This window comes from Ammospiza caudacuta, chromosome 5 (genome assembly GCF_027887145.1).
Source record: "Ammospiza caudacuta isolate bAmmCau1 chromosome 5, bAmmCau1.pri, whole genome shotgun sequence".
NCBI lineage: Eukaryota > Metazoa > Chordata > Aves > Passeriformes > Passerellidae > Ammospiza > Ammospiza caudacuta.
The window spans coordinates 16,154,590-16,178,766 of NC_080597.1; the positions used below are offsets into that span (position 1 = coordinate 16,154,590).

At 44.2% G+C, this 24,177-nt stretch overlaps 2 protein-coding genes across 2 annotated transcripts in view; both read right to left on the minus strand.

Moving 5' to 3' along the window:
* Positions 1 to 255: 255 nt before the first annotated feature.
* KCNJ8 (potassium inwardly rectifying channel subfamily J member 8) lies at positions 256 to 7,578 on the minus strand. Its single transcript, XM_058804917.1, has 3 exons — positions 7,267 to 7,578; positions 6,577 to 7,023; positions 256 to 3,054 (listed from the first exon to the last, which is right to left on the minus strand). The coding sequence occupies exons 2-3, from the start codon at positions 6,939 to 6,941 to the stop codon at positions 2,154 to 2,156; spliced, it is 1,266 nt and encodes a 421-aa protein (XP_058660900.1). The 5' UTR covers positions 6,942 to 7,023; positions 7,267 to 7,578; the 3' UTR covers positions 256 to 2,153.
* Positions 7,579 to 16,027: 8,449 nt separating this feature from the next.
* The window catches only part of ABCC9 (ATP binding cassette subfamily C member 9), a 70,686-nt gene continuing 62,536 nt past the window's right edge, over positions 16,028 to 24,177 (minus strand). The window contains exons 37-41 of the mRNA XM_058805855.1: positions 21,768 to 21,876; positions 21,446 to 21,549; positions 20,585 to 20,718; positions 20,256 to 20,318; positions 16,028 to 17,731 (exon numbers count right to left, since the gene is read on the minus strand). Coding sequence (XP_058661838.1) covers positions 17,594 to 17,731; positions 20,256 to 20,318; positions 20,585 to 20,718; positions 21,446 to 21,549; positions 21,768 to 21,876 — 548 coding nt within the window. The 3' untranslated portion in view covers positions 16,028 to 17,593. The remainder of the gene's footprint in view (positions 17,732 to 20,255; positions 20,319 to 20,584; positions 20,719 to 21,445; positions 21,550 to 21,767; positions 21,877 to 24,177) is intronic.

Genomic DNA, 24,177 nt, shown 5'->3' on the forward strand with positions numbered 1-24,177 from the left:
CGCTGGCCGTGACCGGAACTGCAGCGAAGGGGAGAGCGCCATGGCCGAGCCGCTGCGGGTGCGCTCCTGGTGCTGCTCGTGTCGCTGCTGCTGTTTGCTTGCCTTGCTACACAGACTAGTAAAGAACTGTCATTCCTTTTCACATATCTTTGTCTGAAAGCCCCTTAATTTGAAAGTTGTAATAATTCAGAGGGAAGGGAGTCATATTCTTTTTCCCACCTTCCACGGCAGACACCTGTCTTTCAAACCAAGAGATTATTGTAACTCTTTTTATTATTATTTTGTATAAAACCTGCTTCTGCACAGCATCTGACTTAACCATGTGTCCAACAGAGAGCCTCAGAGAAGTTCACAGTCCTGCAAATGGAGGACAGAGACAAATTGTAATACAGTGCTTCACTCTGACTCTTCTTGGAAGCTGCAGCTGATCATAGTTTGGACACACAAGGGACAGATTAATTTCTCCAGATGCTCACCATCCACCCTTCCAGAACATTAATGGGCAGGCCAGGGAATGAATGATTTCAGCAGAAACTTCAATTTCCTCTGCTGCTTCAGATGAAGTATTTTGTCAGTTTTTGTTCTGAAGAGCATCTGTTCCAAATGCAGGGAATCCACACCTCAGAGCAATACCCCTCCATGCCACCATCCAACACCTCGTGAAGCCTGAAACCATCCATCCAAAAATTGCTGATGAGCTCCTTCAAAGAGAATGAGAATCCAGCTTTGACTGTTTCACCACAGAGAAAAAAGCAAACATTTAAATGTTTGAGTGGCTTGGAGGGTCAGAACAAGGATAGTACTTCTCTCGACCCACAGACATAAAACAATTTCTGCAAGACATTTGAACAGGAACTTGTCCATAGTTATGCTTACTCACATGAGAAAAAACACACATCAATTTAGGCTACCAAATGGGACAGAATTAGTTGTCTTATTTTTATGTATTCCTGTAGAAAAACGTGTGTTGACATTTTTTGGGAAGGCTCCAGGTAACAAACGCCCATTTTAATTTGAAGAGGAAAGCTTCTTCCCACCAATTCTCAATGCCAGATTATATAAAAACACAGGTGAGGCACTGCTAAAAACTCAGGAATTCAGCAGCAGCATCCAAGTCCTTCTGAAAAGCATTCAGGTAATTTTGAAAATACTATCTCTAATATTATTGGCAGGCTTCCCACTCATTCTCATTCATGAGTTCCCACTGGCAAAAAATACCCTTCTTCTGGAGGATGCAGACTTAATCCTATGAAAAGTAAGTGAAACAAATACATGTGTTTCCTTCATGTATGAATCTATCAGAGAGAGCAAAACAAGATTTGGTCTTCTGTCATGATGAGAATGTTAAAGAGCCATCTTCTTTTTCTAGCTTGCATAATTTCAGTGAAACAGATGCCCAAGTGGCAGCCAGGAGGACTGGGATTTCTCAGCTTGGCCTATAGCTAATCGAAGATGTGTGTTGCCCTGCAGCCAAGTATTTCACCCTGAGAAGGAGAGCAGCACCCCATCATTTTGCTGGTTTTCCTGCCTGGAATGACACCAGCTTTCCTGTGGGATGGACAGGTCACAACACCTGACCTGAATTTGCTCTCAAAATGCCCTTGCCACAAACCAACAAAAAAGAAAAAGCCTGGGAAACCAAAGATGAAATGGTTGCTCTTCTCCAGTGAAATCCTTGAGGAATTTAGTTACTCCCTTTAAGAGAACAACTAATTCACACAAAAAGATCAATATCCAAATCTCATGCACAAAATCTGTGGGAGCTGTTGACTATAGAAGTTTTGTGAAGCACTCGCTTGCATAGGAAAGCCCCACATTTTGTGACAGCCAGCAGAAGAAAGAGACCCTTGATAGGAAAAATACGATTAAAAAAATCAGCATGCCATAAAAACAAGTATAAATACACATTATATTACATGAGTGAAGTGTGTTTTCTTTAGTGTATGTGTCATTTTTTATTAATTCATACACTAAGTGCTAAGGTGTTTTCTAATGCCATTAGGTGGTGCTTTCGGTAAGTAATGGAATAAATAGTACTTGCACGGTTCTTTTCTGCACTGTGTTCTTATTTTCTTAAGTAAAAGGAAATTGAAGCAAAACACCACAGGTGCCTCCTCCTTCTGAAGCCCAGTGCCCTAGCACAAAGCTGTGCATCACGTTTCTGAGGCACTCTGGCTCCCCTCGGGTGTGATGAACTGCACTTTGGGCACGATGAGCGAGGAGTTGGTTCTCCGCATGGAGTTGCTCCTCCGAATGGAGTTGTTTCTCCTCATGGAGTTGCGCTTCCTCAGGGAGTTTTGGTGGGACAGCTCGCTCTTCTGCAGGGTCTGGATGAGGATGGAGGGCTTCTCATCAAGCTCCCGGGCACTGCAGCGCGGCGCAGCCACTTTGACGGTGTTGCCGAACTTGGAGTAGTCGACAGCGTACACGCCTTCCTCCTCGGTGACAATGGGCACAAAGCGGTGACCCCACAGGATCTCCTCTGCCACGTAGGAGGTTCTCGCCTGTGTTGTGATGCCCGTGGTTTCTACAACCCCTTCCAGTATCACAATGAGCTCCAGGTCCTGGAGCGCCAAGTCGGAAGCAGAGATATCATAAAGAGGACTCCGCTTATCAATGACATGACAAATGATCAAGGGAGCCACCAGGAAAATGTTGTTGCTTTCGATGGGGTTATCCACAGGGATATCCACCTGGTGAATGGGTATGACTTCTCCTTCAGGGGTCATGGTCTTCCTCACGACCTGGATTCTCACTGAGGCGCTGATGATCATGCTCTTCCTCAGGTCCCCCACGCGGAACATGAAGCAGAGCTTGCCGTTGCGGACGGCGATGACCGCCTGCCGGCTGAAGATCAGCGTCTCGGCCCGACGGTGAGCCTGCGCCGTCTTCATGAAGATGCAGCCCAGCATGACGGCGTTGATGATCAGCCCCACAATGTTCTGCAGGATCAGGACTGTGATGGCCAGGGGACACTCCTCGGTCATCATCCTGCCCCCAAAGCCAATGGTCACCTGGACTTCGATGGAGAAGAGGAAAGCGGAGGTGAAAGACCTGTAGGGGAAGATTGCACCCAGTTAACTCTCAGGACACGGAGCACACACTGAGAAGCTGTTAACATGTATTTCCAGAAACAAACTTAAGGACATATTTGTATGGCTCTAGTACACATAAGCCTTCTGTTAACACCAGCCAAAGCATTGCATGCTTGGTGGCTCAGATCTGTGTGCTTGGTGTAGTGTCTAATGGTGGCAGGGAAGACCTCAGAGCCTGAGCTCCTCAAGACCATCTGGGTGACCCTGAGCAGCTCAGGGAATCTCTGTCCAGGAGCACAAGCTGCCCACCGGCTTAGTGAACAGCTCTGGAACAGCTGGGCTTTCCACCTTCTCCATCCCACGAAGCCCTTGGTGGAGAGAGGTCGTTTTGGCAAGCATGGGCAGTCAGCTGGCATGCTGAGATCCTTCCACCAGCCTGTGCAGGGAAAGGAAACAGGGAAAACTGCAGCACTTCACTCTTTCTACCTGAATCGTGACTCAGAATTTCCTGGTGGGGGAAAAGGGGCTTTCCCAGATTTTTGACACTTCCCAAACCCTTGCTCGCCTTGTGAGTGAGCAGGATGAGGCTGCAGAGAGAGGCCAGTGGGCCCCAGGTGCCCCCTGCACACCCTGGCAGCAGGACAGTGCTGTGACCCAGGGCTTGGGTTCAGCTCACTGCCAGGGCAAGACCAGCTGGAAAATGTCAACACAGAAGTGGAATGTAGAAGTGTGGGTTTAAGTGAAATACCCTAAAATGCTATGGTGCTGGACATCAGCAAATACTGTCCACAAACTTCCCAAAGTACATTATTTATAGTAGCCACAAAGTCACATTCCCTGTATATATCAGGGTCCTTAACTTCCTTTTATATTTATTTATTCCTTTATTCCTTCCAGATACATCCCTCCAGTGCAATCCAATAAATCTGAAGCATCCAATGCTTAACAGGGCCATACCAGAAGAAAATATATCCTGCCCATGAAGATGGGTCTAAATACTTCATTGGCTTTGCTTTGCTTTTCAATTAATCTGCTTTTAAATTATTTTTTTCCTTTTCTAGCCATATTTTCACTGGGGTATCAAAGACACATTTAAATAGCATAGGCAATATCAAGGATAATTTTCTGGGCAATAAGAAAGTCCATCTTCAAGAAAACCAGCCAGTCTCTGCACAGGTATCTTTGAAATAACTTTCTTATTTTGCCTTTTCTATTCTTAATCATTAACAAATTCCTTTGTATTGAGGGGGTTTATTTTGTATTTCACTCTGAAGAAATCAGGGACAAAGGAGTTACTTAATAGAATCCATGGAATGATTTCTTATAATCATGAATATTCAGTTATACGCAGAATGCAGCTTCTGGATTCAATTTCAGTCAGCTTAATTTAGCTTAAAACTCTGTACAGTAAGTAGTCTGACTTCCCTTAGCAACATCCTTCTTTTAAAAAAAGAAAAAAAATCCATCTTTTAAACAGTGGAAGTAAGTGAAAGAGCAAGTTTGGAAAGCATTTTAACCACATGAAATGGGAGAGAGAAAGTGCAAATCACACTGTTCCCAGGTCCTTCCCCTCACAGCTGTGCAGCAGCTTTCCATTTTGGATAATGTTTGCTTTCTGTGGCAAAGAGATGTGAGGCTTAGAAATTTCTGCAGTACTTCATAAAATGAAAGGGCTGTGCAAGCTCTAGGCACTGGTTAAAATTTCCAAAGCCAGGTTTTCCTGTAAATAGGTAATGGCACCCACCCAAGAAGCTCTCCTGAAATATCTGTGGGCCTAAACCTCAGGGAAATAGGCTAAAATTTTTTTGTCATGATTTTGGCATTCCAATACTAAAAGTATTTTACATCCAAAAACTTGCCATTCTTAAAGATGTCAGCAATCACATCATTACTTCATGACTTTGACCAAAGTGGTCGCCAGATTTCCCTAGGAAAGGAAGAGATTTCTCATGGCTTGGGCATGGGCACTGGAGCAGCTGTTGCCCGGACACCCCATGAGGGAGGGACGTGTGCTCTTTGGCACGGGCTAAACCTGAAATTTTATTGATTCATTCATTTTGTTTCCAAGCAGATATCCTGGAAGATCCACAGGCAGCTACAGAGAGGGAACAGGGGCAGAGTCCTGGCTGTGGATGTGCCTGGCCCCAGTGGCATGAAGCCCTTGGCCCCCAGCTCGGGATCTGCAGGGTGACACAGCAGCCACGCCGAGGGAGCCACCAGCCACACGCAGGGATGTCCCCTCAGCTGACCCTGGAGAGCTGCAGGGTTGTAGCTGTTCACTAATTCCGGTTGGACAGATCCCACAGATCCCAGAAACGCCAGGGGTAATGCTCCTGCGGGTGCAAGCTGGGTCATGGCATCTCATTTCAGAGGACACTGCTTGTGGCCAGACATCAGAAAAAAAACAAGACAGCAACCCCTGCTCCAATTCCCCCTAACTTGGTGAAGGGAAGCTTGGGAAAATCCCCTCTTCTTTTACCTAGGAAAATCCCAATTTAGCAAAAAAACTGGCTTTTTTGCTAAATTAAATCTGAATTAAATCTCTGCTACCTCATGAGCCAGATACAACGGCCCTTCAGACTTGTTGAGGTACCTCAAAACTTTCTGGGAAAAGGGAGAAAAGGGAAGTGGATTCAGTGATATCTCAGAGGACCCTGCAGCACCCAGACCCTCACAGAATTGCAATGTATAGAGGCAGATGATCTGGGGCAGCCTGGTGGTACAGAACCACCAGGTTCTATCTAAAAATGTTAATGTTTAATCTAATGTTAAAAAAGCAGATTTAATTGATGAGATCCTTAAGTTATCTTACAGTTTACTCCACCTCTAATCCACAGTCTTCTCTTCCATGTACGTTTGTGTCAGTTTATCAGTGCCCTGACAATTGTCATGGCTTTGGGGACACTTCAGCAGGTGATATTTAATCCAGTCACCCCTTAAGCTTTCACTGTCTGACACAAATGCACGGTGTGGAAAGTGTTCCTCTGTCCAACTGCAGGCCTATGGCTTCACCAAGGTATTTTGAAGCCCCACATATTTAACACTCTCAGGGGAGTCATCTTGAAACACACTCAGTTTTGTCCTAAGTGACACATTTCCTGGTACCTCTGACTGGTGCCCTGCCTGACACCCAGGGCTGGTTCCCTGCCTCTCAGAGGGAGCGCCTCTGGCCGACGTGGCGCTGGGGATGCTCCCGCTGCCGTAGACAACGTTACAATACATATAACACATACCCACTCTTGCAGCAGGCTCTTATCTCGACAGGCAATCGAGTTACCCACAGAGTGTGGAGACACATGAAAAGCAGCAGGTCTCCCTCTCTTTCAGATCCTGTAAGGAATCAAAGACATCTACAGTATAGTATTTTCCAAGCCCGAGAGGCTTGCTGAATTTACGCAATCTAGAGGAAAACACTGCACTTTTCAACTGTCTCAACCAAACCCAACAGTTCATGTAAACCAAAAGCTGCACTTCAAACAACACCAGGACAGCTGGCAGCTCTGTCCCCGCCCTTCCTTCATCCCACCAAACTCTACTTTACCTGACACACGTCACGCACGGCGTCCACTTTGTGCTGTTCGAAGGGTATTCTGTGCTCGGGTCCATGTCGCCATGGGCAAAGGCCACCAGCCACCACATCATGGCAAAGAGCAGCCAACTGCACAGGAAGGACATGGTAAAGATGACCAGCGTGTGACGCCACTTCAGGTCCACCAGGGTGGTGAAGATGTCCTGCAGGAATCGCCCCTGCTCGCGGATGTTCTTGTGGGCCAGGTTGCAGGCGCCGTTCTTGGCGATGAAGCGGGCTTTGCGCGGGCGGTCGCGGATGCGCGGCTTGCGCAGGTTCTCGGCAGCGATACGTGCCAGCACATACTCTTCAGGGATGATACTCTTGCGAGCCAACATCTTCCTGCCACCATAGTCCACTCAGCAAGATGCAAAATGGGGGGTGGTCCCTCTAGCAAGTATCTGCAAGGCTTGCTTTACCCTGCAAAAAAGAGTGAACCTGGTCAAAAAAGAGTTGTCACCCGTGCAAGAAGCCCCGATTAAGGTACCCCCTGCCAAACCCCACTGCATTAAATGCTGGTCCTACAGTGCCCTCTCTCTCTCAGACCACCATTTTTATATGAGCAGCCCGTATCAGCTCGTAGCAGATATGAAAGATGCTATTTGGAAACTCCTTGCAGAAAGGGAGGCTGCACAGCAGTCTCACAAAGTCGCTGTAAAGTACCGTGACAGACACCAGCTCGGTTCCTCAGGCTGTTTCTCCGGGAGACAGCAGCGCTCAGATGGGAACCGGAACACGAAGCACTAAGTTATTCGCATCCTTCAGGACCTGAAGAATCAGACGTCTGTGGTTAGAGCCGAAGTTAGTCTGCGGAGATGCGAGAAGACTCCCTCCGTACGGCTGCAGCCCCGCAGCTCATCCAGCAGCCTGTGGGGAGCCCCTGCCTCGTCCCCCTAGAGCATCACAAGAAGGAACTGAGCTGGAGGCGCGGCAGGCAGGGAACGAGACTCCTCGGAGCAAGCGGTCGCATTTTCCCTCGCAGCTCTCCTTCCCTTCCGGGATCAGGCGGGGAAACCCTCCCTTTATTCCCAAACTTTGTCCCCAAACGGGTGACAGAACAAACCCACGGAAAGCCCGGCTCCTCGGCGGCCGGCCCGTCCCACCGGGGGAGGGCAGGGCTGCCTGGCCCCCCGGCGCCTCGCAGGCTCCCCCCGCCCCCGGCCGCCACTCACCGCGCAACGGGGCGGGACGCGGCCGGAGCGGGCCGGGCGGAGCGGGCCGGGCGGAGCGGGCCGGGCGGAGCGGGCCGGGCGGAGCGGGCCGGGCGGAGCGGGCCGGGCGGAGCGGGGCTCGGGCCCGGGGGGATGCGCGGAGGGGCCGGGGCGGGGCTCGGCCTTGGGATACGGGGTTCGGGGTGGGGATGGGGATGCGGGGCTCGGCCTGGGGATTGGGGATACCGGGCTCGGCCTGGGGATGCGGAGCTCGGGCTCGGGATGAGGAGTTCGGCCTGGGGATGGGGATGCGGGGCTCGGGCTGGGGATGCGGGGCCGGGGCTCGGAGCAGCGGTCGGGATGCGGAGCACGGGCGCACACGCTCCCTGCGCTGCGCTGTGCCTGTGGACGATGGGTTGATGGAGTTTTAGGCAGGTTCCAGCCCATTTAACAGCGGGACGAGGTGCTAACGCTGCTGGTCTGTGCTAGTTACACAGCGCTGCGCGTCTGCCTGCTTCCCCCGGCAAGCCAAGAGTTGTGCCTTCCTAACTTTATCTTCCCTCGAATCTGGCTGAGGCAGAGGAAGCGAGGCTTGTGCGTAAGTGTTTGGGGGACCAAAGCCAGAATCTCATGACCTTTGCAGCTTTGGATAAACTTAATTACCTGTCTCTGCAAGAAAGGAAGGAAAACATTTCTTTTCACGGGTCACAGCTCTTGCTGAGCAGCGTCAGGCCCGTTGTAATGTTTATCTGGGAAATGGGCGCTGGCAGATGAGGATTTGTATTTGGGATGGGTAGGAAGAATTATGTACAATGACAACCTCTTCTCCACCTCCCCAGTGAAATCCCTGAAGTTCTTTCTCTTTCCCACTGGTTGAAGTTAACAATTTTGGCCCTTTTGTTTAATGGAAACTTGCATTCTTGGAAATTGCAGGTTTTTGTTGGGTTTTTTTTTGGTTGGGTGGGTTTTTTTGGGTTTTTTGGTTTTTTTTTTTTTTTGTTTGGTTTTTTGTTGTTGTTGTTGTTGTTTGTGGTTTTTTTTTGTTTGTTTGTTTTGTTTGGTTTTTTTTTGTCCTGAAGTCTTAGGGTTTGTGATGGCGAGAATAAACAGTGCATCAACTTTATGAAAATATCTGCATTCAGATTTTAATGAAGGCATGTGCAGAGATTTTGTCAGATTAACTCCCTTGTATCCAAGGAGTGAGAGTGCGTGTGTGTGTGTGTGTATGTGTGTATGTGTGTGTAGTAGGGAAGTTCCAAACTTTTCTGTGTATCACTCAAGTGAATCACCTCTAGGGTATAAAATTTCTACAGAACAAAATACCTCAGTCCTCTCTGTAAACTAGGGAAAAGCTTGACAGGCCTGGTGCAATCAGGAAGGTTTTAAGCATACTCAGGCTTGGAAAAACTGAGAAGGCACATTTGACAGGCAGTATAATCCTCAGTTTGAAGATATCCACCCTGCTGAACACATGCACGTGCTCAACTTTAAATAGATGAGTGGTTCCTGGAAACTTCTCCAGCACTGGCCTTTGCTAATACCACATACCCAGTAGCCAGAGGAGAGACAGACACAAAGCCCCAGTCATATTAGGCAATTAGCTAAATATTTATGCGTGAAATTAACTTTAGGCAGATGGGAAGCTGACAAATCAAGGTCTAAGCCAAATGCCTTTAGATTTTAACCAGACTCTGAGTACAAACACATAAAATCACTTGGGTGGGTATCTGCAGGGTCAGCATTGTTGGTGTGTGGCACTTCATGGGCCGGGCTTGGAGAACTTGGGAAATTACCCTTCTGTGAATGAGGTGGCAGAGACAGCTCTAGAGGGGCTGCTTCATTTGTTTCATGCAGCCCCAAAAGTGCATCTCACTTGCATGTAACTATTGGAAATAACTGGTTTAGTACCAGTTCCCTTTCCCTTTTTCCCTTTTCCCTTTTTCCCCTTTTCCTTATTCTCTTCCTCTGCCCTTCTCCCATTTAGCTCCTGTGAAGTATTTGTTCACTTCTAGGGCTGGTGTTCCCCAGTACAGCTGCTAGGTGCAACTCAAAAAAACCAAAACCAACTGTCTGAGAACTGCATGGAACACTTCCCGCCCCTCACTTCTTCATGAGATCCTTGTATGACTTTGCTTCTGACACAAATTAGCTCATGCCACATGCCCAATTGCACAGTTTCCTCTGAAGTTCTTGAAATCCACGGCTTTATAATCGGGGACACAGAAACACCAAGAAATGTTGTTTTGTTTACTTGCCACTTCAGAGCATAAACCCACTTGTGTGGCTGTTTTCAGCCTCATTCCTTCTCACCCAGCCCCTGAAGCTGCTGCTGCACTCCCCACCCCATCTCTGCTGGTAGTGAGTGCAACTGTGTGGCATGTAGTTAGTGTGTGGATTAGCAGCTTGGAAAAATGGATCAAGCCCATCTTTGAGGGCAAGTGGGAGCAAGGAGTGACATTCCTCAAGCTACTCAAGTGGAACAGAAACTGCTGCCAGCACTGGCACTGTCAGGAGTTCTCTGTGAGCTCTCAGGCCCACGTGTTCCTCACTAACCTGCTGGAGGTTTCCTCCCCCTTAAGTGGGCACCATGCAGGGGCTGAAATTCTTGTAGCTGAGATAGGAAAGGATCCATCAAACACACACAAATATCCTGGGCACAGCCCCAGTGTGGCTGAACAAAGTTACTGATCCTTTCACCCACCATCACACATTGCAGGAAAAGTGCTTATCTTTTCCTCTCTGCCTGTTCAATACTGGAAGAGAAGCCTTCCTCTTCACTTCTCCTGGAGATGGGTTTTGAGGAAGCCTGCTGGGCCATGACTGCCAGGATGTGAGGATCAGGAGCTCCAGCCATGACTCTCAGCACAGCATCCATTTATTCAAGTTCCAGTCTATGAATATACTCTGGAGAGTGACAGCTACTAAAACCCTTCCCCTCTGACCTTTTAAATACTTGCTTGGTTGCCACATGCACACTTCAGTCTGAGATTTAGTTAATAGCTGGGAAAATCTCCTAAAACATCTCCTAACCCATTTGGTAAGGAACAGAGTGTCTGAGTGTTGTGAACACAGCCTTTTCAGGAAAAAAAATGATCAGAATTGATGGCAGTTTTAGGTCCAGTTTTCTTATGGCCCTTCATGTGTCTTCTTCTTGCTGTTTCATTCCCCTCCACCCACAAGCATTACTGATATTATGGTGAATATCACTTTACAATTATGCCTATCTAAAATCAGGATTAAATAGTGCGCTTAGACATGAATCTGAAATTTCCACATTATAGCTCTGTCCAGCCCTTTCAGAAAATCCTGCTTTGTAATAAGTTTTGTTTGAAATTCTAATCTCAGCTTAGAGATAGGATGACTTTGCAGGCGTCCAGAGATGTCATGTACTTAGAGCAAGGCTTCCACAGAGACACAAAGCTGATAAGCCATATTCGGACAGCGTGGGTGAACTCTTCCCTACATGAGCTGGCAGGACATCCATCAAACATGAAAGAGCAGAAACTGCAAACTAAGGGCATCTCTTACCCTGAACTAGCTCTTTCTCCCCCTGTTTCATGCAAGAGCAGCAGGACAGAAATAGTTTTTATCATCAGAATACATGTAACGAGTATTCTCGTATTACCCTTGTCATTGAAGTTTGTTGTTCATTACGTACCTTTTCCTGGAGTTTATCCTAAGGCTCTGGGAAGAGCAACCCCAGTTTGGGACTGTTTCCTTGCCTCCCCATGCCGTAATTTATGGGAAGGCTGTAAATCAGTTTCTAAGTGGGTTGAACACGCTTACAGTGGATCTCTAGCTGTGTTCCTAGAGCATGGTGTCCCTTAGGTGCTTCCCCTCCCTGGCTCGCTGGCTTTTTCAGGGTTAAATTAAGATTATGCCACTGACAGAAGACAGATGCTATGTCTCACCTTCAGATCTTGTCACACAATATCTGACAACTCAAAGCCCTCAAATCTCAGAAGCTCTGGTGGGACCTGAATAAATAGATGGCCCCAAATCTGAATGATTCAGCCGTGAAAATCTGCAGTACTCAGAGATTCTTAGGCTCCCACCTTCCTGCCTCTGAAGGAGAAGTCAAATTGCTGAAAGAGTAAGGGCCTAAATGTGGCTGGGAGAATAAAAACACATATAACCATTAAATATGGAAGAATATGCTGCCTTGAGGCGTCTGCAGCTGTGCTCTTGAAGGGTGGAGGTTCTGGACCATGTCATTTACACGAAGCTGCATTAGTTCCTTAGTTACATGGTTAAATATTTTACTGCACATTGAAGTGATATTTATGGATATAGCCTGAAAATCCTGAAATAAATTAGAGGGAGAGTTAAGAAATGTCATGGTAATAGCTATGAGGAACTCTTCTGGGCAGTCCTAGCTGGGACTGTTCATTACTTACTTATACCTTTAATCCAAAGGTTGTATAACCATGTAATGTATTTATGTATAAAGCAGACTAATATACATACATGGGAATGAATTGCAGTGGCCACTGAAATGTGCAGTGTGCTGGATGCTGTATTATTATATAACAGATCATGGGATGAAAATCCCGATGTTCCATGAAAATGAAAGGGGCATCTTGCACATTATGAATGACAATTACACCTAATAGAAACCAATTAAAATTACCTTTTAAATCTGCTTGTTTATAGTGTTCGGAATGTGGTATATTATATTAGAGAAATGAGCAGCGCCTGCCAGGAGTGTCTGTTCTGTTTCCACGGGTAATATCTAGCAGCAGACAAATGCTATCAATAGTGAATAATTAATAGTAACTGTAGTAAATAGATTTTCTAAAAATCTCTCTTCTCTTGACAGATTACACTTGGAAGTTTCTTGGCTTCATTCAAGCCAATACTTTAGGCTGCGCTGCCAAAACAAAACAGCATCAGCAAGTTGCTAATTTGTACGAGTCAGCACACTTCTGCCTCACAACAATTTTTTCATCATTTGAATACCTGATAGTCTTTCCTTACAGTTCTGCACAGAGGTCAGTTCTAGAGGAGAAAAAACAGAGCAGTGAAAAATCAATGTGGAAATGATTGGTATGTTTGCATGGCAACGAATAATTTGATTTACAGTTTTGTTTTCAGACTTTTCTTAGTAGTCTCTTAGTTTTGCCTCTGAAAGGATTTCGTTTCCAAAGAAGCTGAAGAGTTCTTCACATGCCACCATGGAATTCATATCAGAGAATTTACATAACATATTTTGATTTTAAATAAGGCTTTCAAAAGATGCTACTTGACGTTGCAAATATGCAGAGTTAATTGTCACTTTTAATCACATTTATTGGGAGAATCTTTGCTCTAGAGAGGTTTTTACAAGTGGCACTGTAGTTTCAGTGGATATTTTAGAGCTGATTTTGACTGGCAGTATCACACTGAGGACACGGGGTTATAGTGCTTCCAAGGGGAACATACTCCAACTTCTGACACTGGATAATGGAAACATGATAATGAAGACATGGCCCCTGTCAACAGCTTTTTTTATAAAAGTAGCTGTTGACTCAAGTGTGTTATATCTCCATTTATTTTTTTGATGAAATATCTACAAGCATTCATGTAAAATGCTCGTGTGATATTTCCTTCTGCTTTTCATGATGCATTAACAAAATTGCCTGTGAATGTATTGACATCTTTACACAATAAAGCACAGCAGTCCATTGCTTTGGGAAGCAAAAAGAACACACTCAACTAAATTAAACAACTTATGGTACAAGGTGTTTTTACTACTTGACCACATTTGAAATTGTATTTCTGTTTTAAGAAAACACATTTCAGTGTTATTGCTCTTTGCAGAGGGTTTATATATAATGAGATGAAAACTTCTCTGGGCTATGTTCCTGCTGGTACTAATTGAGTTCCCTGGAGGTGCATGAATTTATAGCAGAGGTGTTCTGCCGTGCTTGTCCAAGTGCTTGAGAAGCATTGGAGAATATATTCTTTCAGCTGACTGATACAGCTGGGAAAAGCAGGCACACTCCTGCAAATAAAGAGCTTTTTCAGGTTTGCAGTGAGACTGGAACTTATTATAAGCACTTAAGATACCTCTTGTATGTATCACTTGGCCTAACAAAGCAGAGATGACTCCCTGCAGAGACCTTGCCTGGCTTATGCCCCTGGCTTAACAGAGCTATCCCAAACTGCTCAGGGGAAGTTCTGGTGTTTCCTAGCATGATTAAGATTGGGCTCAGCCGAGGTTGTATGGGATATTTCTAGTCTAGAAGAAGCAGGGATGAGCTATTATGAGCTGTGATGAGTTTGATGAAAGGCCACTTACAGGAAGGGAGCAGTTTGATCCATGCCAGCCCTTAGACCCGGCTCAAGGAATGGAAAAGATACCCACGGGTTGTAAGCCAAAGGTTAAGAAACACTGTTGTGGCTCCACAAGCCATGGCACAACCAATTTCTGTACTTAAAGGGGACCTACAGGAAAGATGGGAAGGGACTCTGTGAGGGAGTGCAGTGGTAGGAGGAGGGGGAATGGCTTCAAACTGGAAGAATGTAGGTTTAAACTGGATATTGGAAAGAAATTCTTTCCTGTGAGGGTGGTGAGGCCCTGGCACAGGGTGCCCAGAGAAGCTGTGGCTGCTCCATCACTGGCAGTGTTCAAGGCCAGGCTGGATGGGGCTCTGAGCAAGCTGGGATAGTGGAAGGTGTCCCTGCCCATGGCAGGGAGTGGAACAGGAGAAGCTTTAAGGTTCCTCCCAACTCACCATTCTGTGATTCTATGATCAGCAACAACTTTGCTATTTCTCTCCCAGGAACAGTTAACAGAAAAATAATGCAGATGGAATGAGAAATATTATTTATAATTTATCACAGAGCTGTCTTTCCTCTGTCCATAGTTAAATTTACACACAGCCTGTGTTCACATTCAAAGCTCTTTTGGAGAAGGAAGAACTTCATAGTTCTGAAGCACAGTATCACAATACTGAAAGCTTGCTTGGTTTAATGCTTAGAAAAACAAACCAACCCCAAATCATGATGTCACTAGAGTAAGTGTCCCCCTGAAGAGCAGGGGTGTTATGAAAGAAAGACAGGAAAGGGAAAGGGAGAGTGAGTGCAGAGCTGTGTGAGAGAAGAAATGGGACAAAGGGCATGGAGCTCATCTGGGAAGGAGTGGGAGGGCATAGGCAGAATAAGGAGCATCCAGAGATGCAAGCAGGAGCCTCAAAGGTCTATGACACAGGGAGATGGTGAAGAAAAAAGAGCAAGGAGGCTGTGGAAGAGAAGAAGGGCCTACCAGCAGAAGAGGCAGTGTGACAAGAATCAAAGGAACAGTCTCCAGCTCATGTTTACTGTGCACGTGACAGCCTTAGGAAACTGCTCCCAAATGGGACACACTTCAGACCTTTACATGAAATCAAAAGAAATTTGTTTCAAAGATTTTGTACCTTCTGCACCGTTTTCAGTAACAAAACAGCTGTGCAACCATTGGCATCACCCTCCTCCTTTAGAGGAAAACACAAAAAATGTTCAGCCTAAGCCCTTGGGGTGTCTGTACCATCATGTGGACAGAAGCTGTAACAGGAGGAGATCTCCTGTATCTGCAGCAGGTGATTTATGTTTGTTATCTTGTAAGATTTGTGTATCTTGATTAGGATTAATGCTTTAGAAATAGGATTGTTCTTTTAAACCTGCTGGGCAGCAGTGGGACCCACTGCAGCAGTCAATCAACACATCAGCCATGGTGAGTCTAACACTGGGGCCAATATTCCTGCACTCCTCCCTCCAAATGGATGGAGCATGATGAGGTTCTCTCACCCCATCATGTGTTCCTTTTCTCACATATCTATTTTCTTTTCCACCTGTTCAAACAACAGAGTTCACTTCTAAGGCCGGGGGTGAGCAAACCTGCAATGGCTCTGGGACAAACCTAAGAGAAAAGAGATGCTAATTATTGGCCCCTCTTAAATATTACAAGACACAGTCCCAGGCTCATGGCAACCCTTTAATGCAGTGGGAACAGGGATCTCAATGAACTGGCTGGCATCACTTAAAATAAATCAGGATTACAAAGACACACAAATCAACAAAACTTCTTGTGTTTCATCTCTATACCCAGTCTTCTTGTGTTTCATCTCTATACTCAGTCTGCATTCCCAGTCAGCAGGGAATCCAATTATCCAATTATCTTTTCACTAAAGACAATTAAATTAAATCAAGAATAATTTTGGCCTTTTGGCCATGAAATTTGGAGAACAATATGTGCTTCTGCTGCAGGCATCTGTTTTTTAAAAATGTATTTTATTTGAATGACAAAGGTCAGCACAGGGAATTAATCCAGAAAAGTACAAAAACGCTTTCACAGCTGTAGACAGGGAAATCACAGAAATACTTCCCCTCATAAAATGTTCAGGACTGAGCTCTTTTGTTTCGTTGTGTCACGCAGGTATATTTTCAATAATTCAGAGAAAATAAAAACTTCCAAAAATTAATTTAAAAATATAAACCACTGTATCATCTTTTGCACTGTGAGACTAAATGGAAGCCAGTTTCAAGTCCTACAACTTCTCCAAAATTGTTGCGCTTTTTTTGGGAGGGGGGGGAGGGATGGAAATGCTGCCCCTTATGTTATTTTAATGCACTATAAATACACTTAAGTGCACTTAGTGTTCTTCCTAAATGTTGTAGCAGCAGGTGAATAAGAATCACCTTGAATATTACCAGTGAAGCTGATCTCTCAAGCTGTACCTTTGAAAATATGCCTGTGAAACTCCTTCTGGGTGTTTACTGCCCACGGGTCAGGATCAAACTATGTGTGAAAGTCAGGTGTAGACAACCTTTGCAAAGCTGCCTGATGTAAATATGTGTCTAATTTCATCTACATTCTTGAGGATATAGCAATAATTTGAAAATCACACCTCTTTGCACTAGATCTGATTTAGAGGTAGGCCACAAATATATAAAGGAAAATAAAAGTTGTCTCCAAATAGAACTTGAAGGACTAAAGACATATAAAACAATTAGTGGTTGGCTAATTACATGACATTTTAAGCAGAATATTTTAGTAGACATGATTAAAGGATTGGCTAATATCAAGAATATAAATTCAGATCAATTTTAATACAAAGTCTTCAGATACTGTACAAAATTCCTCTATAAGCCTATCAAAGCATGCATAATCATAGGATGATTTGAATCTTTAGTGAAAGTTGGAAGAATATTGATTTAGGAACTCACTGTACGAATAAACCATCATTGCACTGAAAATAGTTCTGTCATGACAGAAGTGTGCTTACTAAAGTGAAGGACAGGAAGAATGTCCTTATTCCTGATGAAATTCCTTTCCCTTATTCACTGCCCCTCTGCTACAACTTGGAGAGCAAAGTTTATGCCTTCGGAATGCAGCAGATTGCCCCAAGTGTTATGGGCTTGGATGTTTTTCTAATTTTTCCCTCTGGGGACAGAATGCATCTGGGGAACCTCTTGCTTCCTTGACAAACTGCACGATTTGATTGCTGGTTCCAGCATAACATATGCAGTTTATAAGATCAGTGCATTCTTTTTCTCTCTTTAAACAAAAATAAAGTCAATAAAAAGTCCAAGGAAAAGGCCAAATTCTCAGGAAGTAAAAACTTCTCCCTCCATATGTGCATGTGTGTGTGTGTGCATGTGTGTGAAGTTTAATAGCTTTGAATAAAGTGACATTTTTATTGCTTCAAGGGATACATATATTGCAATAGGCTTTATTATTTTGAAAGATGGAAGTGTGAAGAAATAAGCTCTAAAAAACAAAACAAGACAAAAAAGGTAGAAGTGATGTTACACTGAGTAGAAAATATTTGCATTTCATCTGTTTAAAAATAAGCTGTTAAAATGCATTGTGTGGCTGTTCACATGTCAGCCCGGACGAAGGAAGCGAAGATGCCATCTTCCTGGGAAAGCAGGTTCTCAGGAGTATCATATTCCAGAATGTTCCCTCGCTTCATGACGATGACCAGGTCTGCAGTGAGGATGGTGTGAACCCGGTGCTGCCACGAAGGAAAGCAAACAGGTTTTCATTTGGGTAATTCTCTCTAATGGGCCTCATGCAAGGCAAACCCCATTGGGGAAAGGCTGTCCTTATTTACAGCGATATTTGTAATAGATCCTTGTGCTTTAACCTGAAGAGATCTTCAATTACTTTACAGCCTCTGCCACCAAGCCTGAAAATACTTAAGCATGAGCTTCACTTTTTGCCATTATGGACAACACAGCTGTTGGAATAAATCCTATGGCACCACTGAAATACATCTTCCCCTGTGGGAAATAGGGATGAGAAGCATCCTGCACTGTCAGGTGACTTAGCATCCTGCTCTGCTCCTTGTTCTCTGCACCCCAGCAGCCTGCTCTCCATCTACCTCAGGGCATTCCTGGGCTATTGCCTTGTGTAAATCCCTCTGAGATTTAATTTGAGTGTGCTTCAGGCAACAGTTTAATCCCATAAACTACAGGTTTGAAACCAGTTTGAGCTTAATTTCAAGGCCATATGAATACAGCCAGTCAGGTATAGTGTGATATTTCACTAAAGAGGCTGAAACTCAGAGATCACTTCATGGGTTGGATTCCCTTGACATGGTAGTTTCAGTGTCAGCTGCATGTCTAGGATTTACATATGATCCACATAAATAGTCATGAAATTAAACAAACCCAGGAATCACACAAGAAACACCTTTTTGCACTGTCCTCTCAGAAGCTGTGCAATAGAAAGGAAGCAGAGTGAAAGGAAACTAAAGAGGTAAAAATAACTACCAAAGAGCCAGAAGTCCTGTGAACAGTGTGGACTGAGAGAGTCTACTTGTGAGTCTTCACCAAAGTGGTGAACAGGCCGTCCTCTTTGAGGAGTAAGTTTGAGGCAGTGTCACATTCAACTAGAAAGCCCTCAGAAAGGACTAGGACAATATTGGAATCCAAGATGTGAGACACACGATGCTGGAAAAAAGAACAGAAAAACAGGTGGGTGAAGGAAAAATCAGCTGTGAACGAGGAAAGGAAGGAATGAAGCCAGCTCCGTGAGGAAAGCTAAATATTAATGTGTGCTGTTTCACTTGAGACACTGACTTTGGAAAGGCAAAGCTAAAGAAAAGTGAGATTCCAGCCAGAAGAACAATAAGCATGGAACTGAAGGACAACAGTGTCACCACCAGAATCTTCAGCATGTACACAGCCAAGAACCTTGGAGCACATTGTAAATGGGCTGGGTTAAGTGGCTTGCCTGACACAAACTACTCGATGACAGGCTTGAAACCAGAGTCCAGGAGGCCTGACTGTAATCTCTAACCACAGGACTCCAGATTCCAGACAAGGATTCCAGACAAGGCAAATGAAACAGCTGTTGAAACACATATTTATCTCGTGGAAAAAACCTGTTTGTTGACTAATGCCGCTGTCACAGGTGGAAATATTCTTAATGGTGTCCACCACATCTCTATGCACGTGTATGTATGACACATGTATAGATATAGGGAACTTTTGGGCACTAGAAGTGGCAGAAAAATGGGAAAAAACATCATAAACTGCTAGCTGAAAAGATATTATTCTGGGGGGTAATTCCCATTGATTCTGATGCCTTAAGTTTTAGCTTTCATATGTTCCAGATTCTGTACTGCCTCAGTGTGTAACTCTGAACTTCATATAAAGTATTAGCAAGTTCTCTTCACAGTTTAGTCAGACAAAACAATACTTTTCCAGCCTGAAAAGCAAGGACACTGTTGCAGCTTCAGGCCCCAAAAGTACCAACAATGGTGAATTGAGGAGAGCAATGTGGGAAGATGGGCCTGCATAACCTGAAGATGTTACTGGACATTTAACCCAAATATGTAAATGGACCAAAAAGTATAAAAGTGTGAAAATTCATGACATGATGTCCATCTTGGGTGGAGCCATGGCCAGGCTCTTGTACTGCTCAAGGTATATCCTTTGAAGGCCTTTTTAATAAATATCTATCTTATTCTTTAATACTGTCTAGCCTCTGGTAGCCTCTTTAGGCATCAATTCCAGTTTTTAAAACTTTTATTGTAAACCCCCAGATTTTTATTCCAAAGGAGAGAAAAGATAACCCAGCCTGAGAAACCACATCAAGAATATTATAAAATCTCAACTCATAAATTTGTGCAGTGTTTGTAGGCACTACACATGCATAGCCTTCAGAGGCAAAATTCAAACCTAGATTTTGATGCAGCTTTCAGTAATAGTTCAAACCATGCATTTGCTTTCAATTTTTTAGTGAGAATAACTTCAAATTTTGTTGGAGACAGTGCAGATGCTGAAGTTCCCTGTAAAGTCTTTGTTCAGATCCAAGTGTTTTAGTTTGATAGCAAGATGGCATTTACTGCAAAATTTCAGGTTGATAGTAGGTATCTGACTTGTTTTGGTATCATGGGAATATTCTGGCCTTGTGGTTTAGTTCTATTTTGTGATACTTTCAGTTTTATGTTGTGGTGTTTAACTGGTGAAGGCCAAGGTTAACTGCCTGAGGAATGAGGAAAAAAGAGTTTTTTCTGGCTTAATACTTACCGCTATTGTAACAACAGTGCGGTCGGCAAAGGCAGTCATCACAACCTTCTGCAAGATGTTTTCCTGTCAGAGGAAAAGGCTCGTTCCAGTTACTTCATCCTGTTACATTCTAATTCACATGTTTTTAAGCATATTCCACAGTATCTCTTTCCCAGCAGGGAAATGTCACACCTGTGAAAGCAGGAGTTCCCTAAAGCGTTTTATTTTATCCTGAGAAACAAAAAACCTGCCAGCTTTTTCTGCTACAGAGATCTCACACTTTGTGGCTGACACTTAGGGAAGATGCCTTTCTCCTGGTAGATCCTTAAGTAGCTGATTGCTGTACTCACTGTGGCCATGTCAATAGATGCTGTGGCTTCATCCATGATGAGGATGCTGCTCTTGCGGACAAAGGCTCGGGCCAGACAGAAGAGCTGCCTTTGCCCCACACTGAAGTTTTCCCCTCCTTCTGTGACCATGGCATCTGTAACAAAACCAGTTCCTGTGAACATCTGAACACCTCTGAAATGGTGCCCCTGAGAGCTCTGCTTGTGCACTATTCCAGGGCCAAGCAAAATCCCCATAAAAGCCTATAACCATAACCTTGAGTGACCAGTGGGATGGAGGGATACCAAGAAAAATGAGCACAGCCTCTTGGGAAAGGAGAAATATATCACTAAACAAACAGTTGGCACAAATTGTTAGAAAATCTGGTAGGCTGCACGGTAATATCTTAGTAATATTAAATATACTTAATATGGAAATAAATATGGAAGTTTCCTTCATGAAATGGATCTGAAATGGCAAGAAAAATACTCTGTCAGAGTTTACAGCTCTGCTTGCAGAGCCAGGTTCTGCAAAAGGAGGTAAAATTGTTCTTCTTTCTCCTTACTAATTATCCCACTGTGATTATAGAATCATCAAATTTTCTGAGTTGGAAGGAGCCCACAGGATCAACAAAATCCAGCTCCTGGCCCTGCACAGGACAGCCCCAAGAATCACACCATGATGCTGAGGTGTTTCAGGATTTTTCCACAGTGCATGGGAAACCAGACTATTCTTCAGCTTTTCAATAAAAATATTCTCTACCATGAAGAGTGTCTGGCTCTCCTACATGATGATCCAGAGTGTCAGATGGGATGGATCTGTTTATCTGTGTGCATGCATGACTCCATTATTGGCCCATGATCCAGAGATTGGTTCCGACATACCAAGGCCTCCTGGCAATGACTTGACCATGTTCTTCAACTGAGCAATCTCCAGAGCTTCCCAGAGTCTGTCATCGGTGCACTTGCATTCAGGATCCAAATTAAAGCTGCAAAGAAAACCATAACAGGAGTCTTGTCACCACAATTACTTTCAGGTTTTCTGCAAATTAAAACCTTGGCATTGTGTGTCGCTTGGCAGACTGTGCAGATGGATTGGGCTGGGCTAGGAAGGTTCCTTGGCTGTTCCATCTTCCCCTGTCCCCCAGCTCCCATGACAGGCAGGCTGTGCAATGCTGCCTGCCACCCCCTGATGGCTTACACCTACCGGATGGAGCCACTGAACAGGATTGGGTCCTGCAGAATGATGGAGAGTCGGGACCGGAGCGTGTGCAGAGGCAATTTGCTGATGTCTATCCCATCAATCACTATCCTCCCTGTGTCAAACAACACACAGAACACCTGAGGGAATTGCACAAAGCACGTGATCCAAAGGTAGCAGGTGGAAAGGTGGAACAGCCCCTCTGGGCTGGTGTCTGGATGATGGGACACTGTCTCTGTGAGCTCTCAGCCCTGTCAGACACACGGGGAAGGTGAATGTATCTAATTACCCAAACCAGGGATGTCCCAGTTTATTAGTGATACTGCCACCTTGCTCTTTTCCTTTTTCTTCCCTCCACCCTCCCTTAAAGGAAATTACATGTCTTCCCTTCTGTGTGACTAATGGTAGCACCAGAAGGGTAATTTATTATGGGTCAATTACTGCCAAACAGAGCAAGAACAAGAGCAACTTATGTTGCTGTGCCTTTCTTTGCTCCCCTTGAATTCAACAGTTGCTGAAGACATTTCCTTTGAGAAGGAGCACAATTTCTTTTGCATAATACATGCATATATACTGGGGGTTGGAGGTGACAGGGAAGGGATGGGCCAAGGCAAACTGAATGAGGATATGGTGAAGGCTATTTCCATCAGGCACTTCTGCAGTTTTCGTGTGGATTGCTTCACTAGGCAGCTGCACTCCTTGCTGGGATGTACTTAACATTCATTTCATCAGTTCTCTCTCCCAGCAGTGAGAACCTAACTGTGAACTGGCAGGCATGTGGATATTCAGAGCTTTGTACAGGTGTCCCTTCGGTCATTCCCATTGTCATGATACTGCATTTTGTAGGTTGTTCTCTGTGACCCTCTTCCAGTGGAAGACTTCATTCACCCCCTAGCTGGACTACTTCTATTATTGTAGTTTTATGCTTTTACTATATGGCCAGAAGAATCAAGATTTTATCTGTAAGGTGCAAAGTCCAAATCAGGTTATAGGGCTTCTGCTTGAGACATTGGTGGTTGCATAAACTTAAGCAAGTCCTTTTCTTCACAAACATGAATATTAGAGTGGGTTAGCAGAAGATGAGGTAGAATAAGGAGGGAAAAATTAATATGGCATGCCTGTGGAATAGGGAAATTTTGATAGAAGCATCTTTGATGGAAGCCAGGGTGCTCAAAGAAAAGAGGAGATGAGAGAACCTAATGGAAAAATTAAATTTGAGAGGAGCTGGGAAACTGGGAAAGAATTGAGGGGTGGTTAAGCAAGACACAAGAGAAATGAGAGGTTGTTTGAACATTGAGCAAGAGAAGGGAAACACTAAAGAACAAAGCAAAAGTTGGAAAATAAAATAGGACAGATAAAAATTTAGGGAGATAATGAAAACCTAAGGAACAGCATGAATGAAATTTTGCTTCTAGTAAAGTTACTCGAAATCTTATTATGTAACTTTTATTAGAGTCAGGACCCCACTCAGAAGTGGATCAGCATGGAGGCCAAATATGGATCCAGCTGAGACAGGGATGTGCACAAAGGATAAACAGAGCTTGATTAGAAAAGGCTTAGATGTTCCCATTGGGAAGAATCAGGGATACAAGAGAAGGAGACAAAGAAAATATACAGAAAGAAGACTTAAGTAAGAGGAAACTTCAAGCTGGCCATAAGCATAGTTATTATTTCTTTGCAATATTTGTAAATCCAGGAATCATGGTCATGAATCAGAAGTCTGTGACCACAGACACGTATAGGCACAAAACCACAACAAAAGCAAGTATTAGCTGCATCAGATTCACTTATCCTCCCACATCCTACTGTGCTTTCTCTGGCAAACATTCCAAGCACAATGGCTAAATTAGAAACATGGAAATTTTTGAAACAAAAAGATGTCTTTCTAGTGGTTTTCTATATTCCCTCAACAGCACACATGTATTTGTATTATAAATGCTGAAAAGCAGTCCATGCCAATTAGCTGGAACTAATGGTAAATGCTGCAGGAGTGAAAACATAGCAATATATTTCCAATCCTTGAGTCAAATTCTGCTGCAGATAAGGGAAAGCGTAATAAAATAAAAAAACCCAAACAAACAACAAGGGAATGGACTTGTTGAGTTCTAGTTTCTACTCTGCTAATATTTTGACAGCTATAATAAGTTAATGCAGTTATTCTTTAGGCAAACATTTAGACACTCCAGAGAGTTACATATTTTTTGTCCTGTCTCAAAAATTGCATATTGTTTTGTCAGACCATATGCAAATTTTTTTTTTAAATTAGAAATATAATCTGTGCACAACATTTCCTGGGAGAACCAAGTGCTATTTGCAATAGGGCACTTTGTACTTTGAAGGATCAGGCATAACATTTCTAATCAAATCTCTTCTGAGCCAGAGAATCAGGCTATAAACTATCAAAAAGGCTCCTTCC

Coding starts and splice junctions, on each gene's coding strand:
- KCNJ8 (XM_058804917.1), bottom strand. CDS start 6,941: ATGTTGGCTCGCAAGAGTATCATCCCTGAAGAGTATGTGCTGGCACGT. Junction 3,055..6,576: donor CCGTGCGTGACGTGTGTCAG/GTAAAGTAGAGT, acceptor CTTCCCCTACAG/GTCTTTCACCTCCGCTTTCC.